The sequence below is a fragment of the Netta rufina genome (assembly GCF_964035555.1).
Source record: "Netta rufina genome assembly, chromosome: 8".
NCBI classification, from domain to species: Eukaryota; Metazoa; Chordata; class Aves; order Anseriformes; family Anatidae; genus Netta; species Netta rufina.
Window position 1 is genome coordinate 1786249 of NC_140131.1, and position 24650 is coordinate 1810898.

The 24650-nt window shown below is 50.6% G+C and overlaps 1 protein-coding gene across 3 annotated transcripts in view; it reads right to left on the bottom strand.

Annotated features, from left to right (window-relative positions):
- The window catches only part of PDE4B (phosphodiesterase 4B), a gene marked incomplete at its 5' end in the record, with an annotated part of 153636 nt that overhangs the window by 57239 nt on the left and 71747 nt on the right, over positions 1 to 24650 (bottom strand). For all 3 annotated transcript variants that reach the window (XM_084291193.1, XM_084291192.1, XM_084291194.1), the window contains one exon: positions 991 to 1185. In XM_084291193.1, coding sequence (XP_084147319.1) covers positions 991 to 1185 — 195 coding nt within the window. The remainder of the gene's footprint in view (positions 1 to 990; positions 1186 to 24650) is intronic.

The following is a 24650-nucleotide window of genomic DNA, read 5'->3' on the forward strand; positions in this document are numbered from 1 at the left end:
TAAATCCCGTACAAAGGGATCTATTTTTCCCAAACTGAGCGCAGAGTGGGCCGAGCTCCTGCTGCGAGGGGCTGACCTGACCGTGGCTGGAAGGCAGGGAGAGGCGGTGCGCTGGCTGCACGGAGGGATGCTCTCTTCCAGGGGAACTCATAATGGAGCCTGCTGCTACCTAGATTTCTACTTCACAGCAAAACCTGTAGGGCCTTCTTAACAGCCAAGTGTTTTTACGAGCACTTTTTTATGGCTTAATGGTCACTTTAAAACTTTAAACTGCCTTTTAAAACAAAGGGCTGCAAATCCAGGCCATTCGTTTAAGCTTTGTGCGCTGAGTTATATTGATCCTCTCAAGCCAACCATCTGGCTCGGCTTTCTGCTTTATTTTTCACTCAGTTCTAGCAAACAACTCATGACAGAAAAGGGGACGGAGAAGAGGAACGCTGTAAATATGCGTACAGTCATATTTCTGTTTTTCAGGCTCATGGCGTGCGGTGATGTTAACCAGGCACCGAGAACGCACGGTGAGAGCTGAACGGAGAAAAACAAGTGCAGGAGGGCACAGGCACACATCCCCTTGCAGCTCACAGCACGGCTTTGAAAGCTCTTCTACTGGATTATGGAGAAATGTTAGGAAGAACTTCTTCACTGAAAGGGTTGTGAGGCATTGGAACAGGCGGCCCAGGGAAGTGGTGGAGTCACCATCCCTGGAAGTCTTCAAAAGACGTTTAGATGTAGAGCTTAGGGATATGGTTTAGTGGGGACTGTTAGCGTTAGGTCAGAGGTTGGACTCGATGATCTTGAGGTCTCTTCCAACCTAGAAATCCTGTGATTCTGTGTGATTTGGAGGATGCGATGGGAAAAAGGCTGTCGTGCCTTGGCAGGCTGTGAGAGCACCTGTCTCAGGCGCTAGGGCTGTGAAATGTGGGAGCCACGACAAGCCAGGCAGAGCTCCCGTTCGCTGTGAAACACAAGGTGAGCTGAGTTTGTGCTTACTGTTCACTCGGGAGAGAGGAGTTCCTGGACATTGTCTTTGGTGACAAGTCGTAGTCGCTGTCCGAGCGGTAGAGGAAGGACTCCCTGCGCTGGCTGTGCCCCGGGAAGGCGGTGTGCAGCACCAGCCCCGAGGAGGAGCTGGCCTGCGGGTCCAGCGGGCTGCGACCTGGGGACGGGCCATTTTCCACGTCGAAGCTGCAAAGAAAGCACAGAGCGTGTCACACGTGCCTACCAAAAGCCATTTTTTGTCACTCCGGCTGCCTCGTGCAGTGCAGAAGATGCAGCGTTGCCTTCACTGCAGCCTCCCACCGCTGTATTTCCATTGCGTGCCAGCAGGGCTCTGCATTAAGATCCAGCATTTACCCTTGAGCTTTCTCCCCTGAGTTCACTGCCCTGTCCCCTGCACGTGCTCTCAGCCTGCAGCAGCCGAGCACCAGTGCCGGGCTCCGCAGCTCTCCCCATGGCTGCACAGTGCGCACGAGCCACATGTGCCAAAATCTCACCCCACTCCTTGCAAACCTCACGGGGACTAAAGGCACTGCATCGAACAGCCACACACTGGCAGCACCACGCTGCCCTCCTCCACCTTTTGAGCAAGGCTTTGAAATCCTGCCTGATGCACTCCCCAGATGTGTGACCAGGTCCCAGCCACGCTGTGTGAGCCAGGTTGGGACCCTGGGACCTTGTTCCAGCTGGGAAGCCCGAGGCTCCGTCCTGCAGCAGGAGCCGAGCCCTCGCGCTCCCCTTGCCCTGCTCCCATTCCTCCTCTCTCAATTTTTGCTGCTGGCGACCCCGCTCATCCCATTGAGCCAAAAGCTCCTGCCTCAATTAATTTCTTTTCTTTTTCTTTTCTTCTTCTTCTTTTTTTTTTTTTATCTGCTCTTTTACCAACGACTGCTTGAGTGCATTTTATTTCTGCCCACAAAATAATTATCAGAGGGAACTCAGCGCTGTAACTATGCTGTCCACAAACTACTACCAGCTGATAATTAATCTGTACCTACTCAGAAAATTAATGCTGATTACTCCAACCATTTTATCACACATTTCCTCTGTCATGAACATTAAGCTTACGGACACAAATGGAAACACAGCATCCAGGTAAACCTCAGCATTTCGCCGGGCACAGCCGCTTCTGGCGGTTTGCTGACAGGCATCAGCAAACACTTGGGGAGGAAAAGGGAAAATGCAAGCTGTAAAAAGTGTAAAAGTGAAGGGAGAAAGGCAGAGGGCAAGGCTGGCAAAAAGGGAAATTGCAAAGAAGACTGCACAGCAGCAGTGGCTGGAGGGGATGCACCTGAAATCTGTTCTTGTATGGCTTCTCTGCCTCGAGGTGGTGGGAAACGTTCAAACCCCTTCCTCTCCCCTCTCCTACCCCTCTTTCAGCATGAAGCTCTCTGCCAGCCTAAAGCCATCGGGCACAGGAGCTCCCACCCAAGTCCTGTAGGATTTTTAGTGCCTTCAGGGGATGTTTCATGGCCCGAGGTGAAGGAGCCCCAGTGCCCAGTGCCCTGGGTTGGAAAATATCAGGGATGTCAGACCTTGGCCAAGACAGAGCTCCCCAGGAAGCAGCCTTCCTGCCCCATGAAGCCTTCCAGATTTCGGCAGCATTTGTGGTGTCTCAGGACCAAGCATCGCCACCCCTTCCCCTTCCTTGGGCCTGATCCAGCTCTTGGCCAACCGTGTCCTCAGCCATCGAGCTAACACAGGATCCCCCTAGCAGCAGCGACAGCTAGTCAGGATTTTGTAATTATCCCCCCAGAGGGTGGGCATTGCCCCCTTTTTGTCCTATTTTGCCCGTGAACGAGCGCCGCAGACGTGGCACGGCCTCTCTCCTCCATCCCTCTGCGCTTTTTGGGAAAGAAACCAGGATGAGAAGAAAGTGAAGAGCGAGGAGGGAGGCAGCAGGTGGCAGGAGTTAGCTGCAGCTCGTTCCCTGGCTGGAGACCCAGGGAAGGATTTGATGGCACAGGGAGAGCGAGCGGAGGAAATACGCAACAAGCCGCCGGCAGGAACCACGCTGAGCCGTGGGACACAGCAAACCCCTGTGCACTGGTCTGGAAAATAAAGAAAATGAGCAAAGGCAAGCCTCCACTGCCCAAACCCTGCAGTCTGGCGGCGATGTCTATGATTTCTCTACATTAAAAATTGCTGCAGACCTTTGGCATAGGGGAAAAGCCCAAGCAGGGCCTTGACCCTTCACCCTCCGGGCATCTTCGCCAGCGTGCGCGGCCGAGGACGGGTCCCCAGTGCCCTCTCCAGCACTCCCAGTGGCTCCCAGCCCTTTCTGCTGCCTCCCCCAGCAGGGGATCCCCAACGTGCTCCCTCCGGGAGCATCAAGGTGTGGGAAGCTCTGGGTTAAGGCTGAGACACAGAAATGGCTCCGTGGCTGAGGTGGGGTCTGGAGCCAAATGGCTACCGTGAGAGCCCCGCAGCCTCGCGCTTTGCTTCCAGATCTGTAGCATAAAACACACGGGCAGACACATTTATTTCAGTCTGTGGAGCCAGGCAGGCTGTGTGGGCTTTGCTCGTACGAGGAATTTACACGTTTCCCCAGGATGACAGCACTGGCACGAGCCTTCCATCTGCTCCGCTCTCCCGGGCTCACCCCGAGGCACGAGCCCCGAGCCTCTGGCTACGGCCCCACCTTCACCACGGCATCAAATGGATTTCCAAAACACGGCATTTTGGGACGTTTGGGCAGACTCTGCTCATCACAAAGACCCTCTGGCAGCCGTCACCACCCTGTTCCTCACAAGGACACTCAGCTGGAACTCTGTGACCCCGAACAATGAAGCAATGCCGCTTCTTACATCCTCAGATCTGCACAGGCACGGCCGCTTCTCCCCGCTATCTAATTTCGTGCACCTGTTTCCCGTTATCGGAACAGCTTGCTGCTTTTTCCGAACGATCTTCTGCGCAGAAAGGGCTGTGCTGGAAACCACCAGCTCTTAATAAAGGGCGCACGGGCTGGGCACACCAGCATCAAGCACGCTGATGGCTGATGTGGGTGCACGGGCACGGCGCTCCGATGACCGGGGGTCCCCATCCTGCACCACCAAGGGAGCAGGCAGCTGCTCCCAGCTCGGCCCAGGCTCAGGAGCAACTGGGTAAACTGGGCAGGAGGGAGGAAGGATAGAGCATGGTTGGTTCTGGGTCCCTACCTTCCCACCAGCCGCTTGCTCCCCCCAAAAATGAGAGGGTTCAGAGCCAAGCTGTGCCACCACAAGGACCCACCACGGGAACACCTTGCTGCTCAGGGGCCTCCTGAGCATTCAGATCCCTCGCCAGGTGTGTCCCTGGAGAGGCTCCCAAGTGGTTTTTATCCCTGGAGCCCAAATGCTCATTCCCCTGAAACACAGCTCCCGAGCTCCCCGTGCCCCCATCGCCGCCGCCTGGCACAGAACGTCCCCCGGGGCTCGCTGGAGCACAATAACACAAGCTGCCGTCTGCTGCAACGCGTTACTGAGCCTCTGTGGGTATTACACAGCAAAAAAAAAATGTGTGTTCCTTGACTTGGTGCTGTCTGGGTGCAGAAGCTCACCTTCCAGCAGCTCTCCTGCCCTTCAGCAGCCCATACCCGTGCGCAGGAGGCAAACAGAAGGGTGGGCACAGCCCCGGCGGCTCCTTGTGCCACCTCCTTGCCCTGGGTCTGTTGCAAGCACTGCCTCAAACTCGCAGCTACCAGGGCTGTCTGTGGCTTCTCCTCACTCTTTTTTTCTCCAGCAGCACCAGTGGAAGCCAGCCTGCCCCACGGTGTGCCCCATGGTGTGCCCCACGTGGGGCTGCAACAGCCCTGGGTGCGGCCGGGGAAGCGCACGAGGGAGGCAGAAATGAGTTTGGATTTTCTCTTAGCGTGGAGGCTTCCAAGAAACCTAATCCTTCTCGTGTTTACTGCAGATAAGTAGCTTGACATTATCCTGTAACACGTTGACATCATGTGGCTGGTTAAGCCCCCTGCAGAAGAACTCCTGAATTTCAGAAACCAGCGGTTATTTTCCCAAACGCGCATCCCCGGCCGCGTTACCGTCTTACGGTGGTTCACTGCCAGCCAGCTCTCAGAATCACAGGGCACAGCCAAACACAGCAGGCACCCTCCCTGCTTTCACTGCCAGCAAAATGAAAATGCAAATGGTGTGTGCACAACTGGAGTGTGCACGACGGGTGTGTGTGCAATGGGAGCGTGCACGACCACTCCTTGCACTGCCACCTCCTCAGGGCTTTCCTTTCTCCTTCCAAAACCACCCCGGCTACCACGCCACGGAGCAGCTGAGGCACAAAAGCCTTTCAGTCAGTCCTAAGATTTACCCTTTTTTTTGCACTAACCTGTTAAACCTCCCTCGGCCCATCCACGATGCCCGAAAGTCAGCTGGTGACTGCGTGGAAAGCGGCTGCACCGAGAATCGCGCCCAGCCTTTCTGCTTGATTCATGAAATAACGATCTGACCCGATCCGTGCATTTCTTCCTGTAACTGGTGTCTGTGCTCCCGCCAGCAAAAGGACAATAAAATGTCCTCGAATGGCATGCAGATTGTTAAATCCTTTGGGTGCTCAGCCTCCCGCAAAAATAATTAATCTGGTTGGGTACATTGCAGCAAGATTTCACTTGCTTCAGATCTCTCCGATGTCTGTACTCCTCATCTCTTAAATCAACAGCACCAGACACTGCACATAACAAATGGCCATGGATACTGGATGAACTCTCAGTATCTCAGAAGGCCTCTAAACAGACTTTCAAGGTTAATACTAAGTAATTACTTTTATCCTTTGTTTCCTTTTTCTCTCCTCTCTTCTCTTCTCTTCTCTTCTCTTCTCTTCTCTTCTCTTCTCTTCTCTTCTCTTCTCTTCTCTTCTCTTCTCTTCTCTTCTCTTCTCTTCTCTTCTCTTCTCTTCTCTTCTCTTCTCTTCTCTTCTCTTCTCTTCTCTTCTCTTCTTCTCTTCTCTTCTCTTCATTTTCACTTTCTGCTATTCAGGTACATGCCTTAAAATCAACCTTGATGACTCTGTGTTGGCAAACTGGCTCCACCAGAAGAAAATCCTCCTCCAACACGAGGAGAAGCCACAAGTGGTGGGCAGCAAGGGGAAAACCTCCCCCTGGCAGTGACCGATTCCTGCAGCCCGCTGACACGGTGAACATATGTGGAAAAAGCGAGGGCTTCCTGAGCATGGCAGGGTCCCAGGGTTGGTCCTGACAGACTTGCCAGCTGGTGATGGCAAAACACTTGGAGGCAGTAAACGTCTTTATCCTTTACATAGCATACCCATTATTTCTCTTTTCTTAATGGCTTTAACCTTTCTCACATCCTTGCAGCTTGCTCCCCGTCCCAAACCAAGCCTGACCTGCTGCGTGCCTTTCCATCCAGCTTCTCAGCCACCTCGCACCTCCTCTGTAGCACTCTGCGCCTTAACAGCACTGAGCTGCCACGTGTTTGAGCTCCTCATGGAAGATCAACCTTCTGCAAACCCTTTGGAGGGCTCCAGCCCTGTGCCTGGCCCGGCTCGTCCATGCCCCGCTTCTCCAAAGCTCTGGTGTGGCAGCAGAGAGCGTGCTGCTGGCACCCGAAACATCCCATAGTAACACTCTCGGTTTCTGCAGACCTGCAAATCTTCCCGAGACCCGCTGCAGGGCTCATTTTGATCTTACTTAATTAACAGTCTCTTAGAAGATCCGTTTCATGCTGCAAAGGACTGAAATGCAAAGCCATAAATACTTGGAGATTAGGAAAAAAAAGTAGTGGAGAGCTTGCTACAATCGATTGCCGTTACGAATAATGCAGTGGGTGAGGTTTTCAGTGTGAATAAGCATAAACGTGTAGGCATGACACAAAATCACTACATCTGATCGTGGCTTGAGACTCGAAGCCATCACAATTAAAGCTCCGTCCTTCCGCTGATAGAAGTGAGACACCCTGAGAAATCGGTGTGTTTAGGGAGGTTTGCAGTAAGCTAATGAAGGGAGAGTTGGTAGAATAATCAAAGGGCAGAGTGGGATCATTAAAAAAAAAAAAAGGAAAAAGAGGAATTGCATGAAAATTGCACCTAACTGTAGGCTTTTAACCCTTCCTGGGGTGAAATGCTGGCGGGGGCACCTGCCCGCCCCAACCAGGCTCAAGGGCAGCCTCTGAAGCTCTGCCCCTTGTTTTTTGGGCTGCTGCTGCCCTCCGGCAGCCATCGGGCTCGTTCCTCCCCGCAGCACGAAACCGGCCAGCTCCCAGGTTAGAAAACCTTCCTGTAAATGTGTTTGCAGACTCGGGACTGGACGGTGTCCAAGAAAGCAATCAGTCACGGGGCGAGCCGGAGCGTGCGCTGCCTGCCTGCCAGCCCCGGGGAGCGTCTGGAAAAGATCAAGATTAGAGGCAGGGGGTGGGAGGGAGGTAACGGGTATTCCCTTTGTACCGCTCCGTCGGGACCAAATGTGACACGCTATATTAATAACCTGGCGTCAGCCAGCCAAACAGCTGACCCAGGGGAACATGAAATACCAGGCAGATATCAAGGGCCTGGTGGCAAGTCATGTGAAGAGCAAACGAGATAGCGGGGTGCTGCGAGATGCAACCGCAGGACAAGAGCTCCGTGTCAGGCCCTTTTGTTCCCGGCAGAGCCAGCCCCGAGCACTTCGTGGTTTTCATCTTCTGCTACTTTACATGGTCAGGGGAGGCAGCTCGGCACACACAGCAGGAGGGATGGAGAGGGAGAGGGCATGTGCCAGGCCTAGGTCACCCTGCCGAGGAGCACGGATTCACTCCTGGTGTTTGGCTTTGGATGGCTTCAGCGTCCTTGCAGGGTTTGCTTCAGGTTCTGAGCCTGCTATAGTCAGAAATGTCCTCAACAGTTTCATCTAACAATACACTTTGTGTGCTGTTAAGCAGCCACACACTGAGATCACTCAAATTCTATCTAAACGTATACTCACGCTAGTCTCCAGAAGCAGAGGCAGAATTAATTCCCATCCCTTTTAATTGCAAGGTGGAAGCCAAGAGGCACCACCACTGAGACAGCCTGAGACCACAACCACGGGCCCCTGATAGCTCTCCTTCCACCAGAAAAGTCACCCAGGAGTACACAAAACACACTCACCTCCAGCTGAAATATGGATTTCCAAGGTTGCTCTCACGGAAAGTTTTCAGCTGCAGCAGGCTCATTTGTAATATGAGCACAATTCAAGTAAACACGCAGGTTTTGTTTAAACTGCCTTGAAATTAATGCTTTAAGTTTAGAATGTGTCCTAGGAAGATTTTAACCCCTGGAATGTCAGATTTAACACTGTGCTAGCCCATGCTGTGCACACTTAAAGAGCTGTACGGGAACACGACACCCAGGGTCTGCTCACACTGCTTTAACAACAGGGAATAGGAAACTGCGTGCTTTAGTAAATGGTGAAAAGGGGAAAGTAATAAAGGTATTTTCACATGTAAGTCCTTGTATACTATTTCCTATTGCATATTTGTACATATAAATCTGTATTTTCTATGTTCATGGCACAGATACAGTTTTCATCAGGCATGTGGCCTGCCTCCCCGCCCAAGGAAGGGTACGGCTTTCAAACAAACCCATGATGCAGAAATGTGGATGAACACAACTCAGCTGCTTAATGACTGTCAGAATTTAATCGATTAGTTAATAAACCCCACTGGTTCACCTCAGAGTTAACCCAGGAGCAGTGCTCCTTCCTAGACTCTCGGAGCAGCTCCGTGGCCGTCTGAGTGGCCTTTTGGGGTACTTGAACCTCTTGCCAGCATGCAGACGGTTCAATAGCAGCATTCAAGTCTAGAGTAGCTGGACTGGCTGCACTCAGTCTTCACAAGAGGATGAAATTCTTGCTGCAACCTAAGAAAGAAAAATCACTTAGCACAAATAAGACTTTTTTTTTTAACCGCTGATTAAATAGATACTCACAAGATAGAGCACAATGGCTTTGATGGAGCCGTTGCAACCTATTATATAAATCCTCATTCATGCCCATGAGAGCTTTTCCTTTTCTTTCTTAATAACAGAAGAGAAAACGCAGCCATGTAAAGGATGTTAAATGGCACAAAGGTGTGTGACTGGTAAGTTCACAGCCCAGAGCAGCAAAAGGACCGGGCGCTGGGGCTGGAGCCGTCGGTGTCCGTGGCCAAGCGCTCACAGAGGCCGTGCTCTTGGGTGCCAGGAGCTGCAGAATTACTCCTCTTCCGAAGATTTTGTCTGTTTACAGAACTAACCCATGGATGCACAGGAGTGCCCACAGGGAAAGCAAAACGTCCTGTGAGGGGCTGGTCAATACCTGGCAAGCGTCCCTTTCTCTATGAGTGCTCCTCCACCGTGCGCCCACCGGCAGAGCCGAGCATCTTGTGGCCACGCAGGGAGCTCAGCCCGGCCCCACACAGCCCTTGGGGACCTGCAACCCATGGGTCCAGCCCAGAGCCGACCCCGTGAGTCCCTCGAAGCTCGGTGTGGGCTCTGAAGCCTGTGCAAGCACAGCTTTCAGGACTGCTTTAGCAGACAGGTTTTGTTGTTCAGCACGCAGTGCGCTGCACATGCTGTTATACCGACGTCAAACCTGACTGAAGGTAATGCTTCTGCTACAGCTGCGGCAATTTTCTGTGTTTCCCCCTGAGAATGATATTTTTTTTTTTTTTTTCAGAATCCAGTTCTTAACACATTTACTCTGAAATAAATATATAATATGGCACCAGCCATCAGCTGGTCTCATTAGCTGGGCTTGCTCTACCGGTGCTAAAGCTCGTCTTGGAAACCTGCAGTAAGCGCAGAGCTTAATAAAGCAGTTTTTAAAGCACCGTATAATTTCGTTGCAGTAAAGCAAAAGGGGGTCAGCTTGTTCTCCTAGACTCCACTCCAAACAATTTATCGTCTTTACAGATGAAACAAATGCAGGCAGCCCTTTATGACTCCAGCGAAACTAGGCCATTCAATACGCGCCCACTTCAAAACTCCTCTCACAGACGGCTATTCATTCAGCTGATATTTATTCTCTACATTTTCAAGAATGCCTTTTCATGCACTCCACGCGGCCAGATACAGGTACTCTGTCCCCCAGCAAACCTCTGCTTCCCCGAGTGCCTCATCACCAAGTCCCAAATCGAGCCAGGAGCAGAGGGCTCGGTGCCCTGCACCGGGGAGCCCAGCGGTGGTGCTGAGGGACCAGGCAAACTGGCTCAGCACCAGTACCCTTGGTGGGACATACTGGGAAGCGTGCTGATCTTTGGGACCCATCACTGTAATGGAGCACGTAGATCAAGCCCCTTCCTCTCAGCTCCTCGGCACCACAGAAGTTTGCAGGCTCCTGGCAGGCTCCCGGTCCCCAGACACAGCTGCAAGCAAGCAGAGCGACACGACACTGCCTAGCCTCTGGGTGCTGTGCCAGTAAAACCAGGAATTTAGCTCCCTGGAGTTACCGTCAGCGTAGACTCATGCCTTCTCCTCCTGAGGTCACCCAGCACTTTGGCTGGAGTGGACAAATGGTACCGGGCACAGGGCTTCACCCCGAGCCTCCTGCAGCGGCACCGGAGGAGCCCCTATGAGCTGCCGGGGCAAGGTAGCTTGCCCCACAAGCTAATGGTGAATGAAAAAATGACCTGGAATTTCAGTTCTGAATCTGTTTTTCTTACTGATTTCCTCTGCTGGTGTAAGTCCCAACACCTGAGGCACTGCTGAGTTATGTCTTTGCAGGGATAAGGGGGGGCCGTGTCTGCAGTCCCCAGAAATTCAGTGCGACCCTGTACGGTGTGAGCCTCGTACATGCAGTATGAGGCTGAGGAGCCATCCCAGGGGGTGATTGGTAACCACCTTCCTTTTTTTTTGGGAATGGGTTCCTGCCAGCAAGCTGCCCCTCACTTTTGCAGAGCAGCAGTGCTGCTTTTTCTTGGGGAAACACGGACGAAGCGGCGCTTGGCAGAGGCACTGTTTACGCAAACAAGCAGAAAGTGGGGGAGGACGTGGGCGGCAGCGTGCGTTCCCTAAAAGCTCGTGATTTCCTCCTCCCTCTCCGGGGAGAGCTGGGAAGCGGGAGGCAATGAGGACAACTCCTTAACCAGTTACAGACCCAGCCCTGCTCCTCCCAGGACACGAGGAGCCAGGGGCTGCTGTGTGGAATCTCCCCTCCGACTCATTCCCAAGACTGGGTGATTCTGCCCCAAACATTGATTTATAAACTTGCTGAATTAGTGAATGATGTTCCAAATAGCTTTGCAAAAAAAAAAAAAAAAAAAAAAAAGTAAACAAGGTAAGATTTAATCTCTCCGCTCTTCGTGCATTAAGTCATTCTGAGGACTTAATTTTAAAATACAGAAGTGTTCTGAGAATGTTTTGTAATTACAAACCAATAAGAAAAATCATCCAGGAGGAATAATTACATAATTTCTAGATGAACTCACAGCTTAGAAGAGCTCACAGCTTAGAGGAGCAGTAATAAATAGATCCTCATATCATTACTGTTGCTGCGGCTGATGACTCACCACTGTTACTGGGATCATATCCCAGAATAGTCATGCTACTCTGTGTACTGCATACAAAATTAGCCATGAGGGACTTACTATTAAATGAAACAGATTTGGGGTTTTAGGATTCATGTGGTCATAGCATAAAAACAAAAGCTGTTAAACATTTTACCGGACTGCATCAGGGCGGCGGTACCTCCTCCTGGCCGGACAGACGCAGCCCCGCGGGGTTTTGGGGTGACAGTCCTGTGTCACGCCCTTCTGGCTGGGCTCATGCAGGGCAGCCCTGTCCCAGCCAGCAGCTAAAACCTGCCATCTCGAGAGAAAAATGCAAGTCCTTTGGCAGAAACGGAACGGAACAAGTGCAGGTGTCTGATACAGCTTATGAAAAGGAAAGGGATCATCTAGCTAAAATCGGTGTGCCTTCCCGAACCAAAGCCAATGGTGGATTGCTTTGATGGAGCCTACCTTAGATGCACACCAATGCTGAATGAAAAATTGAAATGTCCTGCTACTAAACCAGCCCCTCGGCCTCCAACAAACCTGCTAGAGACAGCAGTGGTTTGCTCTCAGGGATCCATCCACGCTTGCACATCACGTACGTGGTGTTTATGCTTACATGTCCCACTTAAGGGTGGTTTGTTTGGACTTGTCAGTGCATAACACAAGTTGTCAAGCTGTACAGCAGATGTCAGGGTAAAAAACAGATTTGGGAAAAATCTGGGAAAGCAGCCCCCCAGCTTCTCAGCCTCACTCCTGAACGCGTCCTGTGCTTCCATCCTCAGCACTACCCACACCTCTACTGACACGCACATAGCCCTCCTCACAAGCGGTTCACTGGGCAGAGCATTAGGGCAACTGAAGTTTATTTTTCAGCTGAAAAAGTGCCCTCTTCTTGTGCATTATAAAATGAACAAGAGAAATATTTTTTGATAATTTTTACAAGTTTTATCCACTTTTGAATTCACTGTAAATTCCTGCATAATAATCTCAGTCCCCTCTCAGCTCTCACAGCAAATGACGCAGAGCACGTGCACCACTGATATGGGCACACAACTAACATTGTAACACTGCTCATCATTTCTCTTCCTGTAAACGTGCCCTGTTCTCAGATTTCCACCCGTTTTGTGTGTATCCTCTGGGTAAAATGCCAGCTATGACACAGCACACCGACCGCGAGCACAGTCCCACCACATCCTCCTGTGTTCATCATCATCTCCTGGCCTCTCTGCGTGCTGTCGCTCTTCAGATCAGCAGTGTTTTCACTCCAGCCCCCTCCTTGGGTCATGCTGTTCCTCTGTAAATAGCTGTAAATGTTCTCTTCCTGGCTCTTTCTCAGCCTTATTGATTTTCAGAGTGCCCTTGTACTAAAACCCGCCGCATCTGGTTGGAGTTTCTCTCCACCACTCAGTACGAATGTCATTTATTCCCTGCCTCTATTTCTCCTTACCGGCTTGGCAACACTTCTCAGTTTAGTGGCATCTCTTCATTTAATTAGCTTGCTGTTTATTTTGTTTTCCAGATCATTAACAAAAAGGTTAAATAAAACCATATGCAGCACAGTCACTGAGATACCAACCGAGAACCTGCCCGCAGGACGCCACGTGGGACTTCAGCTGGATTGTGGCGAGGTAACTGCAGCGAGCCTTTACGTTTATACTAGTTTATTTCTGCATTTACTCAAACCGAGGGATATTTCATGGAAACTAAACTAAATAAATAAATAAATAAGCAAATAAAATCCACTTGCTGGACTGTTCAAACACAGTGCAAGTCCCAGCATTGCTCACTGAGCAGTGGGTACTGATGACCACTCACGATCCCGCCCTGCTCACAGTAATTGTCTTTGGTTCTTTTGCCCTTCAAGCTTTGACATTTCACTCCTCCTCACCACTTTCTGGCAGGATTTTAGCCAAGTGTTTGCTCATGCCCCAGTTACTACAGGTGGGCAGTGCAGCTGGAGCCGTAGCAATCAATGGGGAGATGAGCTTGATGCTTTGGAGAAAGGAAAAAAACAAACCCATGGTGGGTTCCCCATGCTGACCAGCCAGCTCGATGCCCTGCATCCTGCTGCTGGAGCCATTACCAACGTGCTACCACCTTAATGAAATTAATTCTAGCATTTTTATACGAGCTACACCTTGAGATATTGCCAGCCACGCTATCTCCAGGCCTTCATTTTGGGATGTTGGCTATTTTTACAAAAAGCCACTATGTCGATTTCTTGAGAGAACTCCTATTCTGTCCTCCAAAGCAGCACACAAACTTACCAAAAATGTTTGTCTTCATAGCAAACCAACAAGCTAACTAAAGCAGCATTCAGATACGTGACGTTTGCTTTCCATCAGACTCCGCTAAATGTCCTCACGCACCAGGCCATGCAGCCGTATGCTTCCTGCCAGGAATCATGAAATATCCCGAGTTGGAAGGGACCTGTGAGGATCATCAAGTCGAGGAGATCCGTCCCCATCGTGTGGGGCCGCAGACCCACTCCGAGCCGAGGCCCTGTTGGTGTGAGGTGTGCTCGGGGCTCTGTGGGGCCCCCCGGTCGGCTCCATCATTTCGAAGCACCTCATCCAGCCAGATCCTGCCTCCTCCAGCACTGCCTTCATCCTCACACACAGGAAAGCAGAGCTGTACCTGTCAGAGTTTCAGAGTTTAGGCCATAAAAGTTCTGCCGATCTCTGCAGACGCCATTTCATGCTGTGAGGGGTCACCTCAGGCCTTGAGGAGCGGCCTCTCCCTGCAGGACCTTGCCGGGCCGCCCGGCCCTCTCCCTCACGACAGCCAACGTGGATCCCCCAAGTTTCTCTTCATGCTCTATCCAAAGCCAAGCACCGTCTGTCAAGTCCCGCTCCTCTCCCCGTTCCCCAGCTTCTGTAAACAAGCCCACCAGCCGCATATGCTGCGCTTTGCTCATGTTTGGGCTTTTGACAGCGGGCCAAGCACCGAAATCACAAAGCTTCCTTCTGCGCCAGTGTAGGCAGCACAGTATATGCACGTAAATGTGGCAAATCATCTCTTAGTGGGCTCTTAATGATGACAGATTTTAATCCTGTGCAAGTAATTGCCCAGACCACCACCTATTCAGTTCTACACACATGTGCTACATTTGCTTTTTCCAGTCTTCTGCTTTTTCTGTGCCCTCACCCCAAAAGCACGTTACTGAAATCACCAGATAATGCCTTCACTACATTATATTGTCAACCTGTCATGTTTTACCCACAGCTTCCAAGCATAGTGCATAGTGCAATCAGGCCCTTTGGACTGACTCAGCTCCCTGCCATGTCCCTAACAGGCCTGCACCCACCGCCTTCCTCTGAGATACCATGAGTGTGCCATGGGTTCACATGGCCTCCAGCTTAGAGAAAAAAAGAATTTTTTCTCATTTAATGGCAAATCTGGGGTATTTAAAACACTCTGTTTAGGTACTACAAGTGTCCCAGCAGCTCTCAGGGAAGCACAGTTAAAGCTTCCTAACCCCAAAGCCCTCAGACACTTGTGTTACAAACCCAAGTTTGGTGCTGATACTGAGCCCAGGCACGGACACGGCGCCGGCACCCACCAGCCCCGGGAAGGCAGGAGTGCTTTCTGCCCTCTCCAAGAAGTTCTTCTTTTTCCTGCACTTGCATTTCGCATGCTCTGGAATGCAGATGCTTGTTTCTAAAGCTTGATTGGGATTTCCTGCATAAACCTCTTTTACAGAGGTTAATAACGGGGATAAAGACTTCTTGTAGCTACAAGCGTTCAGTTATCTGTTACAGCGAATAACGGGATGAAAAAAAAACAGGCTTGCAATCTGGATCCTGCAGAAAGCAGGAGGGAAATTTTGTATACCTACTGCACTGCTTTTGATCATATTGGGAATTCTAGAAGGCGAGTGAGGTTTTTGGGGGGCTGTGGAGGCTGCATGGAGCTGCTCTTCTGCATCTTGAACCTTTGCCCCGTTTATCACAGGTGATCCCTAATGCTTATTGTAATTGCCCTTTTAGTTAATGAAATACTAACTACATGTGGGATGTGAAAATTGAACAAAATAGGAAAAGTTTTTCAAGAAAAAAGCTTTGCTTTTATCCTTGTGAATTAGCTACCAGCGATGCATCCCACAAATGGGCACCGCTCTGGGATGGCAGCGAACGCACCCATATTCGCACTGCCCGTACCAATGCTGGCCTGAGGGCACAGCAGGGACGTCTCAGGAACATCATTCCTGTCCCACAAAGCTTTCACTCACATCTTTAGGCCCACTCTGCAGAAATGCTGCTGCTTTCTTAAAAGCTCTTGCTTGCACTTAGATACAAAAAGGAAAAAATCAGTTCTTAAAAAGAGAAGAGAAGGATTCCTGATGCCCACCGGAGAACCAGAAGCCTGATCTGTCCAGAATCACCCTTCCCGTGTTTGTTGCCTTTCTGTGAGAGCCCAAAAGGCAGACGGGGCTGGCTGGAAGCTTCACGGGGCACCTGTGGGCCCGCAGAGCATGGCTTGGCCGCTGCACTCACCCAGGTTCATGCGATCCCAGCCCGCGACGGCTCCATCGGCGCCGCACCAGGGCTCCGTGGCCAACGGCCCCGTTAGAACTGTTCAGCTCACCCAGAGTCTTCTTTTGTTCGGTGCAATTAGCAATGAAAACGGGATTAAAAACTGCAGGTGGTGAGCGAGTTAAAGCTCTCAGATGGAAGTTGAATTTTTTGGGGAAAAAAAAAAATCCAAGGTGGCAAAATCGTTGCTTTTCCTATGAAAGGATTTAATTATCATTTTTACAGGATCCCTCTCCTTCCCCAATTATGTCTATGTTTTGTTGCTTTTTTAGGTAGCTATCAATATAAACTCTAGAAAATAAAAATATCTGCAAGCCTCTAATAGCAGTTCGCCCTTTTTAGCTCCTTTTTCTTTTTAGGGAAATCGCACCACATGTTCCATCAGTCTAATGAAAGATGAAAACGAGCCCAAGAAGCAATCGAAGTGGGATGCCATGCAATCCTAAGGATTCCCGTCGTTATAAAGTTACGAAGATTATTTCATTTGCATTCGAGGTAAATAATGTAAAGATGATAATGCAGCTATGGCAAGGGAAGCACCGTTGTTCTAGGTGCTGCTTTCTGCCTCGAAGGAGCAGCTTGGGTAACACAGGCAGGGACACCAGGATGAGGCTCAGTACGGGGAAGGCTGCTAGACCCCTAGAGACTCCATAAGAACCCCTCCGAAAGGAGCTTTTCGAACAGCAAAAGCAAACGCCCGTCTTTCTTTGGATTGCTCAGAGCCAATTAAAGCACAATTATCCTATTGTTGAAGATCACGCTTCAGCCAGGCATTGTCTTCACTGAAGACACATTTCAACAGCGCTTTCTTTTTGCTTTTTACAGCCATTTGTGAGCATAAGAAAAATATTTGGCTTTCTCTTCCCAAATTGTGCCTACAGATTTCTGAGCCGCGTCCCTCAAACACACCCCGTGCATATAAAGCGTTTCTTTGCTGAAGAGCCTACCCATTTACTGAAGGCTACGGAAATAACACCCGAGGAGAAGCAAATCGTTGGGGCCCCGCAGGTAACTTGGAGGAAAAGGGGTTTTAGGCAGGGCAGGGGCCCTGGGGACACCAAATAGGGACAGACACCGGTGGCTGCGGGGATTGAGGGGATCAGACCGGGCCCTTCAGTGAGCAACACCTGCCAAGGGCATCGCAAATACTGCACGAACCGAGGCCAAAACGCTGTTAGCCTCGGACCGACTGCCCGAGTTTCATGCCAGCAACACTTGTGGGGTCCTTCCAGAAGAAACTCAGGCAGAGGAATTGAAAGGATACGTTAAACATTTTTGATTTCAATAGTTCAAGAATAAATTTACAAAGCAGGCTCAGTCTATGTGCTACTGTGGTCTGCAAAACACTTTCAGCTTCACGTCCTGCACCCCTGCCCCGCACCCGGACCCATCCCCACCAGCAGGCACTGACCACGGGGGTCCCAAAAGGGAACATTATTTATAGTTTCCAAAAGGGAACATTATTTATAGTTTCCAAAAGGGAACATTATTTGTTTCCAAACCAGAGTGTTATTCAAACGACTTCCAGCACTGACCTGGCCAGAGACGGAGCAGCACCATCCCAGCCATCCTTAGTGTCTGGTTTTAATTATTCCTTTGCAACGTAGAGCAGGTGCTTACTCACTTGCACACCCACCCATTGGTGCATGGTGGCTGGGTTGATTAATTTTAATGAATACATTTTGGATAGCTCAGGATGATGACCAGTTATGCCGCCACCAAAGCCTACAGCACCGCTGTTTTTTTTTTTATTCAAGTTTTGTTAAAGAGTTTGTGTATGCATGATGGGACAGAGGAAAGGGAAGCTCAAAAGAGGACCAAAAATGTATTAAACAAGAACAAAATGCCTGGTCTAAACCACCCTAAACTGTACTGGTCGATCACATCAGCTCGGTGGCCCCCTTGTCCAGGCGCCTCATTTACAGCCCTGACGCCTGCGATGGCGGTGCCGTGGGGCTTTATTTCAGCTTCCCAGAGCTAAAATTACTCCTGCCACTCTCGCTGTGTGCTGTGCACCGTCCCCGACACCTGCAGGCTGCAGCTGCAAAGCATTTCCCACCCCATCAGCCCCAAGCAGCTCCTCGGAGCCATCTCCAGACAGGTTCTGCTCCACGTCCTGCCCCCTCAGCAGCCCCTGCTGCTTTACCCGCGTGGCGGGCAGGCGTATGGAGATAACGCATTTAATAATGCATCAATAACGCATTTGTCCTCTTCTCTAAATATTTACCTCTTCAGTCTCCAGTCCCTGAAGTGCCACCCATGACTACCAGCCTGGTGCTGGACCAGGAGAGCACCTGCACGTCTGTAGGGTGCCGCCCGGGACCTCGGGGTTTGCATTGCCCACGCTGAGCTACAGCTTCATCACAGAGCCTAGCGCACAGGGGCTGCAGCAGGATGTGTTGTACGAGCAGTAATAACAGAGAATTCATTCTAGGTAAGAACAGGATACACGTTTGTATGTGTGAGATTACCAAATATAATCCTTGAACCTACAGAATAGTGAATTCTCTACATGTTCTGTACTCTCACAGGGTAAATATCGTTCTGTATAGGGTCATCCACCACGCTATCCGATAACTTCCTACCATAACCCCAAGAGCAGAGCTCCAGCAGTGAAACCAGTCCCGTCCAGGGGCAGAACAGGGCACTAGGACCCGGCCCCGATCCCCCCAGCATCGCCCCCAGCCCACGGCCGCCAGCCCAGGGCAGAGGCAGAGCCACAGCCAGCTCCGGGCACTGCGGTGCCACATCCACTGCCCGCAGATCGGACAAGTTACAGAGGTAACGCCACCAAAGCGTGCAAGGGAAAACACGTTTCAGGGGCTCCTTTACTTTTTTAGAAGAAAATATATTTTCTCACACAGGTTTTACAGACAGAAACCTCCCTCTTTCGGTTTTGAGGTAAGCCTTGCAAAGCAAATAGCTGAAAAATGGCCCTCACATATGAAGATCTTGGAAAGCGACTCAGAGGTAAGCACGACAAGGACAGATTGCAACAGAAATAATTAAGCACAATACAACACTTCCCGTCCTTTTCGTGCTTCCCAGTTCCCCGGCGTGAGGGTGCCAGCGGTCCCAGATCGAGATCTGCTCAGATCTGGGAGCAAAAGGAAACGCTCAGCGAGCACCAGGGAAATGTCAGGGCTGAGGAACACGAACGTCCTCACCAACACCTCTCCGCTTTCTGCAGACGTAAAGCTGCACGCTTCCAAGCTCCTGTGCCCACCAGAATTGCACCGATCCAGACAAAGCCCAGTACCAAATGACCACTTACCAAATCCACGAGTGACGGCGACTGCGCGTGATATTAATATTTAACATCTTCCAGGGCGGTATTTCTCTTCCAGTCGCCTGAAAACGCTCAGTACGTTTCACGCTTACTCCCAACTTCTGTCTTGCCTAAGTTTTATCAGCGGCATACAGCTACTTGCAGGAGTTTTTGTTCTTTCTGATTACATGTCAACTCCCATTTCAGGGTGGATGTCACTTTATACACGAATGCAAATGACTTGGCAATCAAAACGCGAGGGTGCCGCGGAGCAGCCTCGGCAGACTCCCATATTTCTTCGTCTACAGCAGAAAAAAAAAATAAAAAAATCTATTTCTGGCAAAACCCTGACTGTAGTTTCCTGCTCTCATTTGTATAATCCCTTCCAATGACACTGACACAGGAGAAAAAAAAAATAGAAAAGAAAAGCGTGCATTTTCCAAACTCAAGAAGCATCCCCGTGTTCCTGTTTATCCTTCCCAGGTCACGCTCATTGTTCACTCAGCCGATGAACCCGAGTTTCCCGAGGCTCCCGCGTCGCGGGGTGGTGGTGGCAGCGCGGGGCAGGGGGACAGGGCACCCCTGTGAGCGCAGCACGTGCCGGGGACACCAGGAGCAGCCCCGATGACGAGCTGGGAGGGAGCAGGGCTCTATGACAAAAGGCCTGGCTGAGCAGTGACATCGGACTGCAAGAACCGAGGAAGCTTTCTGAAGGCTTCAGGCGCTCTGCAAGGGGCTGTGCTGGCCATCCTGCATAAACACCGGCGCGCTCGGCTTCGTTCCTGTCACCCGGGGACGTGTCGGAGCTCACGAGCGGGGCCGCCAGCTGCCTTTCCAGCCCCCTCCTGCTGGTCGGAGAGGTGCTCTGGCGCTAGGAAAATCCTCCCAGCAGGTACGTCCACAGCCGCAATCTCAGCCAGAGGCTCTGAGCAAGAGCAGATTTCTACCTCTCTGCATAAAGCGGAATTTTACAGGATTTCCATCGAAGCCCTGCTGCTACCCATCCGGCCCCGCACGGCTCGCGGAGCCCCTGCCACCGCCCCGGGGACGCTGCCGGGGACAGCCCCGCGCCGCCGAGGGACCCGCGTGGTGACAGGGTGACAGGGGAGGGCTGATGAAGGACGGGGAACTGAAACCGCCGGCAGCAGCAGATGCCCTTGGGTGGCTCGGGAATGCTGGAGCGAACCTGCCCGCCCCGCGCCGCTGCCAGGATGGAGGTGACAGCTCCCGAGGTGGGCTGAGATGTGCTGCCCGGCGTGCTGCGTGGGGCTCGGCAGTTCAGAAACACACAGTATGGATGAGAACATTTTCCATTTTCCATAAAATACGCCAAAAAAGGAACCGTGCCTATAAAGATGGAGTAGGGTTAACCAGCACGTCAATAGTTTGGACCTTCCCAGTTGGTTTGCTGCATCTCTACGTTTGTCTGTCTTGGAATGGGCCAATTTGACATGAAATGGTGAACTATTTTGCCTTCTACTCTGTGCAGACTGGATTTATGCATTTTATATATGAAAAAAGCCCACAAACATGTATGGATGGAGAGAAATACGCAGATATATAGCCATACCCAAACCTGCAGCCCCAGTAACAGACCTTGGACAAGCGGCCACTGGTACACGCAGCCAGCAGAGATGTCAGTCCTGCAGTTATGGCTTCAAAAAGGGAATTTCCATCTCCAAAAGTCATGCTATGCTATAAGTGGAATGCAGACGTCAACGCTTTGGGGGCTAACAAACTGCCACCCCCACAGTCACCCCCACGTCCCTCCGCAGGCTTCCCACCCCTTTGCACCAAACAAGCTGAAAATGTTCACAATTTCATGAGGCACATGGAAATTCCTAGGCAATATGCTCCTGGTGCCCTAGGTGATCCTGCCCTTTTCTGCTTTTCCTTAGCTCTCAGCCTGGCACATTGAAATATCAAAAAAAAAATAAAAAAAAATAGCCTTCAGTGTGATTCTCGTTGGTTTTGTTGAAAAAGACCAAAGGCATTCACTGTTCACTTGGTAGCAGAAGTTTCCGTGTGCTGCTGCTTCTCTTCCATCTACTCAGAATCTACTGAGATTCTGCATTTTCTGCCCCTGCTCCCCTTTCTGCAGTATCTCATTTCACGTTTCCAACCCTCCCTTTCCCTCGAGCACCCTGAACTTGATGTGGATAATTGCAGGGAACACGGCAGTAATGAAACGCTGGCTGGGTGGGAAGGACCATGTCTTTCTCCTGTGTTGTTTTTTTTCTCCTACAGCTACTCAGACAGTTGAATAATTATCCCCCATTAGAGACCCAAATGAAAAACCAACACGACACACACGAATGTAATTCCAAGGCTACGCTCAGGAGCCACTTTTCCCTTACCTCTGGGTCTCGTCACGAGTGCCCTGCCTCCTCCTCCCACACCACCCCTATCCCACACCCTTTAAAAATCACCAAACCGCTCATTTTGATCCTTACCCAGTGGGTGCCACAGCTGCGTGTTTAATGTCTATTAATTAGGGCTCTGCAGGCCCTATTAGAGATGAACCCTAGCCCCATGGGTTCACCTTGGCCACCCCAACGCCCGTGCTCGAGGGAAACACCTTGAGCATGTTTTGTGAACAGTTATGGGGATTCTCACAACCACTTGGTAGGAAAGCAGCACAGAACATTTCTCCCGTCTTTCAGACAGGTTACATAAGGCAGCTATTGTGCAGCCGGAACGCTTTCACACTGGCTTCAAACACTCCAGGTCCTCCAGCACTTTGTTACCTTTTTCTCCCCTCGATCAGCAGCAGATTGCTGCAAAGGCTCGGGAATGTTCTCCGTCCCCCGAAGGTACAGGTACAGTGGCCTGAAAAAAGCTGCCCGATATTTTTGACATTTTGAGACGAAACAGAAGCACAACACCTTTATCCAAATGTTCGCATTTCATGGTATCTCCAGATTAAAAGCCTTATACACATTCAGAAGTATATCGGGGTTTTCACTCCAAATAAATAAGATATTAAAACACCAAGATGAATATTTTGCCTTCCTTCCAAGGTGTTAATAGTGGCAGATCAGGATAAAGCACAAAAATCCTATCTTATAATCTGAAAGCATGTAAAGCATGCACCTGTCAGAAGCAAACTTCCCATCTCTTGCTGCTCCTGGTGTTTTATTAGCTGTTTTGCAGAGCAGCACTGACCCTTCTGCAAACGTCTGCGTCGTTGTTTCTTCCAGCACACGCAACTACCAGAGGCTGATTACAAAGCTGCCCATTGATTTGGAAGGGATGTGATTGCCTGGGCACCAAACAAGCCACTCGGCCATGCAGAAGGTTTTCATTCATTCTTTCTTTCTGGCCACACTGATTCATAATGATGACATCCTGATTTGCAATGCAAATCCCCTTTTTTCTCTAAAGTAGGCTGCCCAAGGAGCGCTTTGCCTTACCAACCCTTACCTTAATACCAGCATCTTCCGTGTAATACTGGAAAATATTCAAGACATGCAATCATAAAGCATAGAGCCACTTAAAATGATTAACTCATCAAATGTAAATTTACGATAATCTGTTTTTTCTTTAATTCTTACATTCTGATCACCAAATAACGAGCTATTCCTGCCGTAAGCTGACCTGTGCTATGCACAGACCCCAGGCAGACACAGCCATAAAGCCCCCCGGGAGCAGCTCCTCTTTTCAAAGCAGACACTTCTCCTCCAGCTGTCTCGCGAGCACCTTCCCTCCCCTCTTCCCGTCACCAAAACCCTGTTTTCAAACGGGGAAAATTCAAGCGAAGCAGCTTGATGTGGGAGAGGAGGTGTTTGAAAGGAAGCCACGCAGCTGTGCTGCACAGAGCCGCCCAGGTGCACCAAACGCGCGACCTGGCTCTTAGATTCTACCGCAGCCCAAAAAAAGCAGCATTTACGTAAAAAAAAATGCATTTACGTAAAAAAAAAAAAAAGCCTTTGAGCTGAGCAGGTGACTGCTCCGGCATTGAAGCAGGCAGCGTGCTTTATGCTCCGGCTGGGAGCAGGTACGGGAGGGAACAAAGTGCAGCTCCCTTCAAAGGGAAACCGAGACTCGGGCGGGCTGCTGTGCGCATTTGGGATGGTTTCAGGTGGAAACCAGCGCTCCCCAGTTCATCCAGGAGCCAAAAGGGAAAAAAAAAAAAAGAAAGAAAAGCTGGAAAATGAGCTCAGTGATTCTCGATCCGTTCTGCAACTTCACAGCGAGCCTTTCTGAGAAGTTTCCAACAGAAATAACGCAGCGAGCTGGTGCCAGCAGCGCGTTTACCAACGCAGTGCCATGTTCTTCGTGACCTCCTCCAGATCCCAGTGCTGACCTGTCCCACAGCCCCTCCGGGACCAGTCCCACCCACCCCTCACCAGCAGAGCACAGGACGGCATTTCAGAGGGCACGATTTTGGTAACAGCACGCCAAAACCTTAAACCTAAACCTTGTACCTTCAGGGGGCTTTGATTTTCTATTCCATTTTGGCTACTTCCAAACTCTAAAGCTTTCTCAAACCAATTTGTGGCAGAGATGCTGCAGGGGGCGTGAGCTCCCACAGCAGCGTGCAAAGTACCTGAACCAAAACCAATAATCATTTATCTGGTTGAAACTACCGCAAATTTTTCAAAACGAGCTTTATGCCTAACTCGAAATTTATCAGCTCTCGATGCTCCGGTTCTTTTGAGATGCAGCTGCTGCATTACCTCGGTTGGTAAAGAAACACTCGCTGATGGTTGCTTTCTGGATGGAATTTGGTGAAGTAACAGAGAGAAGGTGCTGTAGGTGTGTGTATGTCGGGATATCACCACTGGCGATTAGAGGTGAGGAATCGCAGGATTAAGCAGCAAGGTTTTGAACATCAGGAGGCTTCCCAAGCTTCTCCATCGGTGGAACCACCTGGAGAACCAGATCCCGACCAGCAGCCTGACCCCAGAGCCTTCTCTGCCCTCCCCACCACTTCTGCAGGCCAGGGAGACGAACTGAGCGGTGGGCCTGAGCACTTGTGAAATTAAATACGTAAAACTGGAGTGATGTTTAGGTACCTGTGAACAGGGCACAGCACTCATCTCGCTCGGGTTGTGTCGGCTTGGCACGCCTCTCCCCCAGCACGGCTGTGTGCGTGAAAGGAATCATCGCCTCTCAGCACAGGTCACAATATTATGACTTATTACCCTCAACACTTTATTTTCGTCTTTTTTTGTCTTCCGCCCTTTAAGCGGCAGCGTTCGAGAGCATTAGCTTTCATAGCTACTTGAGTGAAGAAGGGATATTTTTACATTACGGCAGTTTGTGGTAAAACAAGCAGACGACAATTTGGGAGTGCAGTACTTAAGGAGCTATTTCCTGACAGGAGACGAGGGAAAGCAGCAGTTTCCTCAGGTACTCAGATTGCTCCTTTCTGCTCGCTTCCCTCATGCGAGCTCCCATCATGCTCTCAATTTC